At 55.6% G+C, this 7818-nt stretch overlaps 1 protein-coding gene across 2 annotated transcripts in view; it reads left to right on the top strand.

Annotated features, from left to right (window-relative positions):
* The first annotated feature begins 1935 nt into the window (after nt 1–1935).
* DSCAML1 (DS cell adhesion molecule like 1) overlaps nt 1936–7818 on the top strand; it is an 80591-nt gene continuing 74708 nt past the window's right edge. Inside the window, exon 1 of one of the 2 annotated variants that reach the window (NM_001396617.1) lies at nt 1936–2109. In NM_001396617.1, coding sequence (NP_001383546.1) covers nt 2067–2109 — 43 coding nt within the window. In that variant the 5' untranslated portion in view covers nt 1936–2066. The remainder of the gene's footprint in view (nt 2110–7818) is intronic. The other variant, XM_040652178.2, reaches the window with a different exon arrangement.

Raw genomic sequence — 7818 nt, 5'->3', positions numbered from 1 at the left:
TATAAATGCTGTCCAACCCCAGAGCAAAAAAAAGTCACAGCCAGCTAAGGCTGCTTTGGGCAAAGCAGTTCCTTCACCACGATACAGGTGTGTCATCCCTCCTATATACATTCTGTGCTGAAGTGGAGAGGGGCTGTATGAGGTGTGTGATGCTCACAGTCAGCCAGCGGGGCAGCTCTTAGCAGGGTAACAGTTTTCTGGGCTGAGTGCTCGTGTGAAGGAGACACACCAATACTTCTGTGAGTGCTCGTGTGTGTGGGGGCTGTGGGAGGTCTCTGTCCCTGAGTGTGGGGGCAGAGCCCAGGGGTGGGCTCTCAGTGAGTGCCCTCTGCTCCCCCCCTCACTGCAGGGGGCAGGAGTTGCACCTGGGACCAGCCGTGTGCTGATAGCAGGAGGAAGGTTCTCGTCAACAGGCTCTGCTCAGCTGCTGGGGAGAGAAGGGGCAGATGCTTGGCATGTGGCTGGCACTCCCCAGGGCCTGGGACTTGCTCGTGGCCTTGGGTATGGGCCTGAGTTCAGCTTCCCTGCTGGATGTCAGATAACATCTGTATACGGGTGGAGCAGGGGGTGGAAATACACCTCACTCCCCAGGGGATGCGTGGGTGCAGGGTGGGTGTCAGCCAGCGCTTTGGGGTGCGGGGGGGGCTGCACGTGGGGACACCCACACATGGTGACAGAGCGCTGTGTGTGGGGGGGGTGATGGATCTTAGCAGTGGTGATGAAGCACTGCCTCGGGGAGGAGGATAAAGGGCTGTGGTGTTGACACACTGTGCAGGGGGCACCATGGGGGTAGCAGTGTCTGCCTCTCCCAAAGCCCTCTCCAGAAGGAGGGGACTGCAGTGAGCTGGAGCAGGTTGAAAATGGCCAAGGAGCTGCATTTCTACTTGTTTTTACTGGGAGATGGTGTGTTTTCTTCTAAATCTAAACAGTTGTTTTTCTTTTTTTTTTCTTTAAAGAAGACAGGGCGTATTTTTATCTATTGTTGCTTCAATCTTTATTTCTCAGCAAATTGGGGTTGAAAAGGTTGCTTTGGAAAGTGAAGAGAAACCTCTCTGATCACCCCAGGAAAAGACATCCTGAACTCCTCTAATGGTCCGGACAAACTGGCTTTGGTGTTAGTCCATCAGTTAAGCCTCGGATTAAATACACCCCAAAATACAGCACGGCCTGGCATGTATGTGCTGGCTGGAGGGATGCTGGTGCAGTGAAGTCTGCTAGGCCCTATCTTATGGGATCGCTGAGTGCTGGTGCTGTTTGTTCTGAAAACCCGATTCTGCCCCTGGGCTGCTGAGAGGTTTCCAGGAGGAGGAGCGCGGCCAGCTGTGAACTTCAGGCGTGCACAGCACGCTGCCTCGAGGAGCAGCTCTGCGGCCAGGACACGGCTCACCCCAGGGGAAACCCGCACAGAGGTGAAGCTGAGGTTTGCAGAGGATGGAGCTGCGCTCTGCGGCGCACGGCTCAGCTTTACGGAGCGTGACGGGCACAGCCCAGCTGTCACTTAACCCGAGCGCGCACACCTGGCGCTGCGGGGCGGTTGGAGGTGCGGGGCGGTGCGGTTGCGCGCTTGCCCAGGTGTGAGCCCATCTCCGTCCTCAGCGCAGCGCCGGGCTCGGTGCGTGCCACCAGCCGGGGTGGGCAGAGGAAGGGTGCGCGTGAGCACACACCCCCTGCTTGCATAAGGGCTGGGTGTCACCAGCCGCCCTCCCAAAACGCGGCCCGGCCCGAGGAAGCGCGGGGAAGCCATGTGCTCCCTCTCGGACGCGGGGGGGGGACCCGGGCCGTCGTAGAGCGCTCCGGGCGAGCGGCGGGGCTCAGCCCCGGGCCGTGTCCGCCCGCGGCCGCGGAGGGGCCCGGCGGGGAGCGGGGCGCGGGGGCGGGGAGTGCGCGGGAGCCCGGCCCACCCTCCCGACGCCACTCGCCGGGAGAGGGGAGGAGGAGCGGCTGCGAGCTCGGCTCTGGGCATCTCAACCTGGCTGGCAGCGCGGCGGCAGGGAGCGCGGCACGCCGGGGGCACCGCACCGTCCGCAATTGCGCCGCACCCCGGGGCCATAGGTGCTCTTTATGGCATGTGGCTGGTAACTTTTTTCCTGCTGTACTCTTTGCGGAAAGGTACGTCCGCACGGGGAGGGCGGCGGGGTGGCGGTGGGCTCCCTCGGGCCGCGTTCGAACCCCCTCCTCCTTTCCCCCCCGCTCCCCCCCACCCATCCCTCCTCGGCTGCGCGGCGCTCCGGGACTCTCGGGCCGCCCCTCGGCGGAGCGCTGCCCCGGAGGAGCGCACGGTGCGGATCGGTGCAGCTCCCGGAGGCGCTGAGAGCCGCGGACCGACGGGCGCAGCATCCCCGCTCCCAGCCCCGGACGGCGGCCCCGCAGCGCTACTTCGGGGAGCTTTGTGCCTCTGTGCCCGCTTTTCCGGGACTACTTAGAGCGATGTTCTAATCCCATCAGGCTGGGTAAATCCAGCGATGCTTTAAAAATCACATCCTTCCCTCTAGGAACGTTGCATTAAGTGTAACCCAGTGGTTTGATATGAATCAGATTGGGAAGGGGGGGGGGTGATGGGGGGGGGGGATCGTGAAAGAAGTATGTCAAGGAGAGATGCACACTTAAAGCTTAGAGATTAATTTAAAGTTGGAGATTAAGTGAATGCTATCCAAATCTATGGAGGTAATGCTCTAAACCAAGTCTGCTATAGATGCAATTAAAATAGAAAGCCAAGGAGCCGCATGGAGCGCGGGCAGTCAGATAGCAGGGTGTTTGTGACAACAATCAATCCATGTTACATAAAGGAATTGCCCATTTCCAGGTCCGTGGGAATTCTTAATTGTGCTTCTCTCACCAATTACCTCTCTGGGTGTCCATCACCACATCTGCAGGCTGGGGGAAGTGCCCACCTTGTGGCGGGAGGGGTGCTTGGGGGGTATCAAATGGCATTTGCCCTCATTATCTTTATTTTTTAAAAACATTTGGGAGCAGAAAGGGGGGAATTTAGGAAATGAAAGAGAAATAAAGGGGAACTGAGCTGCCTCCTTCCATGAGACTTCTCCCGCTGTCTGTTAAATTGCACATCCATCTCAGTGCTAACCCAATGAAAAATATTTACCGAGGCTTAATAGGACATCCTGTCCAGTTGCCCGGTGATCAATTATTCCATCAATTATTAATTATGGAATAGCTGCTTTATTAGAGCCGGGCTAAAACTGCGTTTGGGAGCTTTAACCAAAATTGCTTTTGTTTCGGATCTGCTGTGCTGAATGTGCCAGCGCCTGCTTTGCTTACATTTGCATTTCTTACCGTGCTACGAGGGGGGAAAAAACGGAAACAAATAAGCATTGAGGACCCCACCGTTCCCTGCCCCCAGCTGCCAAAATAACGAGCTGCAAAGCCAATAAACCCCGTGCCTGTTTGCAGCCCCGGCTTCTTGGAAAAAGGATCTCATCCCACAGAGCTATCTCTTCTGAGAAGTGCAAATTAAAAGCCTCCATTAGCACAACTCCTCGTGGCCTCATTTTCTCTTTATTTTTTTTGGAGAGGGGAGGGGGAATAAAATGTATCTTCAGTGCTGAGCAGCCTCGGTGATGGAAAGTGTTAAAGTGAAACGGTTCCAAAGAGAGGACAGCAATACAATGGGAAGTTTCATTATAATAATGGGATGAAAAAAAAAATGAATTGCTTAATGCACGATAAACCTTTCAGGCACTTAATATTTCTGGGCACCGGAGCACAACCTTTTAATACATTCCTGCTGTAGAACAAGAGCTCAAGTAGGAGCAGAAAGCAAATAAACACTGGATCCAGGGGGCTGCTGGAGTTGAGGGTTCTCTTGGTGGCTGTAGCTTCTTTCTGCCCTGCCTGTAGAACAAACCGAGGTGGGGAGCAGCCCTCAGGAAGGGCAGAAGGAGCTCCGCGGTGTGAGCAGTGCGATGAGGAGCAGAGGCTTTGAGCTGGGAGATCATCTCTTGCTGGGTCCATGCTGGTTTATTTTGGCGCTGGGTTTGCGCTATGCCCCGCTGTTGGGTGCAGTGGATGATGCAGCCTGCGTATTTTTATTTATTTATTTATTTTTTGTTTTTATTCTTCATTTAATCTCTTCCCCATCTTGGCCCCCCCAGCGTGGCATGGCGCTCGTTTGTCTCTGAAATGAAACATGGAAGCCTCATTAAATGCACGGAGGAGAAGGCTGCGGCGCTGAGCCCTCGCTGTGCCCGGCGTTTGTTAGTCTGCGGATAGCCAACGTTTCCCAGCACTGGGAGCCACGGTGGCAACCTGCCCAGAGCCCTTACCTGCACCTGGCGTAGGGTTAGGGCTGCTCTTGCTTTTGGATGAGAAATTGATACGGGTAACCCTATATTGCTTGGTGTTTGTTCTCTGGAGGAGCAGAGGCTGCGGGTGCAGGGCCGTGCTGCCCGGCAGTGCTGTGGGCATAGGGTGCGTTTCTGCTGCAGCACTTCTGCCCATATGGTCCGGAGTGGAGTGGTGAGGAGGACTGTCCTCGTTTGAAGCAGCTGACGGAGCGAGGATAAAACTGGAAGCGTCTCTTTGTGGCAGGAATCCTTCTGACATGGCAGCGTGTGAGTTCTGAGCTGTGCCTTGGATCGCATGAAGTCATCTCACACCCAGATAAGCAGGCTGCGAACGAGTGTGGCTTCCTAGGAGGGCATGAAGGAGGAAGGGGTTTGCTTGTCACAGTAGATAGAAAGCATGCTGTAATGAGAAGCTGTGCAGTGGCTGCCTTGGGTCCAGAGCGTTTCTTGTCTTTGAAATCTCAGCTACAGCCAGCTGCGTATTTGTGTGTTATAATGTCATCAGTTTCTCTTTCCCTGCTTGTCGATGGTTAAGAAACAAACCCAACCGTGTACCATCTGCATCTTGCCATCATCACCTGCTAGCAGAGCTGTACCAAATATTTTGGAAATCCATTTCCTGACTCTGCTCACAGCAGCTGCCTCTTGGAAGGGGCCATTGGGTTTCATTTCTGTGGGAGAGAAGGGAGCAAGCGTGGCTTAAAGGGGAAGGGATGAGGTGAGCGAGCTGCCTTCCTCTGGCTTGCTTTATGGACATGCTCCCTCATCTCACACCTGTCGGCCGTGGGGCAGAAATCTGTTTGTGCTTAAAGCAAGCGTGCCAGCTGTGGTTTGGAAGTGATGGGCTGCTGGCTCTGCAGGAAGGCCGGCAGTGGGCATATGTGGCCTCAGGGCCTCTCTGTCCATTGGACCTGACCCGCCTCCCTGGGGGCACGTTGCTGCAGCCCGTCTTGGTCGTGTCACCAATGTCCCCTTGGGTCCTGGGTATTCTTGGAGAAGCAAGGGTGGGCTGTTGGAGGGCAGGGAGAGGTTCTGCCTGTGCTTCCCGAGCTTGTTCCCACCTCCTGGAGGAGGCTGGGAGGCTGTAGAGAGGTGGTGCAGAACTGGGGGCTGCCCAGCTCCGTGCCAGCCCCCAGGGATGGGGCAGTGACAATGACCCTCTAGTGGGACGAAGCAGGAGGTGACCATTTGTACGTCGCAGGGGCTGGGCAAATCAGTGGGAACACTGCTCCTTCCAGGCAAGGGTTACAGCCTGCGCCTGGGTGCTGCTGCAATAGCTGGAGGTGGTTCAGGCCTTAATTTCCATGCAGATGCATTAAGGAGCAGGCAGCAGTACTCTGAGCAGGATGCCCTCCCACAGGGGGTTGGAAGCTGGGTTCTGCTCCAGCGTTCCCTCCTAAGGAAGGCGTGCTCTGGGAGTGCCCTTGGGGCTGTGCTTGGTGTCTGGGGGCACTGCTCCGTGGGGATGGCTGCTCGGCTGAGATCATGGCTTTAAGGTGGCCTGGGAAACTGCTGCTTTGGGGTGACCTCCTGCATGGGGAGCTGTGCTGTCAGGGGGGCTGTGCACCTCCTGTGCACTGCTGTGGGTGCTGGGGTGCTTGGAGAAACCCTGCCACGTGCATTCATCCCCGTGTCTCACCATTCCTCTCCCTTCCGTGATGCTCAGAGGTGTCACTTCTTGCTCCAAGGACTCTCCCTTCATTAGCAGAAAGACTGTTAGTGCTCTGATGGCGATGGAAGCTCCTTCCAGGCAGAGCCAAAGACCGCTCCATGGATGGGCAGCATGGGATGGGGCCGTCCCACCTCCTGGCAGCAGGGAGGCAAGGTCAGGCCATGCCACCTACCTCTACTCCCACCCACTTCACTTTCTCCTTGAACAGGGCAGGTGTCAAATGCCCTTAATGAGGATAATAAATGAGTGGTGAGGTGGTGATTAGCCTGCTGTTCCTGGCAGAGCCCGTCACAGCTGGTGGCTGGGCAGCCCCCATGGCTCATCCAGCTCCTCTGCTTGCCTGGTGGTGATCCTGGGAGGCATCTGAAGCACTGAGCCCGAGGGGGAGCCTTGGCAATACGCTGCTGGTGGGGTGCAGTGAGCTTACAGTCCAGCAGCTGCCTGGACGGTGCTGCAAACCCGTTGCACGGCAGAAACACACTTGGTCACGGCAAATAGCCCTAAACCCACTTCATATGACAGGAGCAGCTCTTCCCTGTGAGGTGAGGAAGCATTGCCTCGCTGGGCTGCCATCGGGGAGGTGATGGCATTTCTGCGTGCCGCTTCCGTGCAGGACTCACACCTACACCTCAGCTGCCTCTTCCCGGAGCACGTGGCTGCTGATGGACCCTGGGGTCGATTTATGGCTGCTCTGCCTCAGCCACTCGTTAGAGTAAATGAGTGCTTCTGGTACAGCGCGTGGCTCCGCAGCGCCGAGAGTGGCTGCGCTTCCAGAGGGAGTCGAGTTTGGAAAGTCCAGCCATCGAGGCTAGTAAATATTCCTACGGGATGATAGCAAAATGACTCTCTTCTCCCAGCTCAGTGAGAGATATTAATATTTCAATACCTCTAGGTTGTAATTTACTACAATTTAAGAAGATTGCGGCTTGATGACTTCAAATACGTGCCTCTCAGAGTGAGCCAGGCAGTGTCCGGCTGCGTGCGGGGCTTTGTGCAGCAGTCTGGTGCTGCGCCTGCTTCGCTGCACTTCCCCCGGCGAAGCACTTCCATTTGGGCTCCTCTGTGGCTGCCTCTTCTCCGTGAATTAATGCCCTCGATATTTAGGTTAGGGTCAGCACATCTGACCAGATGTGAGCAGTGATTTCTGGTTTAAAAATATTGCGGCGCTATTTCTAAATTTTTAATCTCCCTCGGTGATTTGGAGACAGTTTTATGAAACATGGAATTAGGATGGTGCTCAATGCTAAATGGTAAAGGAGATTATCTGGATTTAACTCTATGCGTCTGTCACATAACTATTGCCAATCCCATAACTTCCATTTTCTATTAAAAATCCGTTTCCCCCTTTGACCTGAAAAAGCTTCATGGGTAATCTGAATTTCTGTTTACGAGGTATTTTTCCACTCTTTGCTCCCACCCTTCGCCCTTCCAGCTGTAACCCTCACCAGGCAGGAGGATGCTTCCCCATAGGGCTGCGGCTGCACTCCCATTGCTGCTGGGGCAGGGTACAGGTTGGGTAGCATCCTGCCCTGGTGCACGTCACTGCTCTGCAGGCACGGCCGCTGCCAGCCTGTGAATCTGTTTGGGGTGCAGTGACAGTGCTGGATCCTGCAGGCTGCCAATCCCTTCCATTGCTCTGTGGTGCAGCTCTGAAGATGCAGCATTTGGGGACGGGTTGATGGTTGGAGGTCCTTTCCAACCTTCGTGATTCTTCGGCTGCAGTGGCGTTGGTGTGAGACTGTATGGCTCTGAGTAGGCAAAGGGGGAGACTCGGTCATTTTATATGTTTTAGATGATGGTTCAGCACAAAGCAAGACGTGGGTGCTCTCACTGTGAGCACAGGAG

This window comes from Gallus gallus, chromosome 24 (assembly GCF_016699485.2).
Source record: "Gallus gallus isolate bGalGal1 chromosome 24, bGalGal1.mat.broiler.GRCg7b, whole genome shotgun sequence".
Classification (NCBI taxonomy): Eukaryota; Metazoa; Chordata; class Aves; order Galliformes; family Phasianidae; genus Gallus; species Gallus gallus.
The sequence above is the reverse complement of the archived record's forward strand: the minus strand, read 5'-3'. Positions and strand labels throughout refer to the sequence as shown.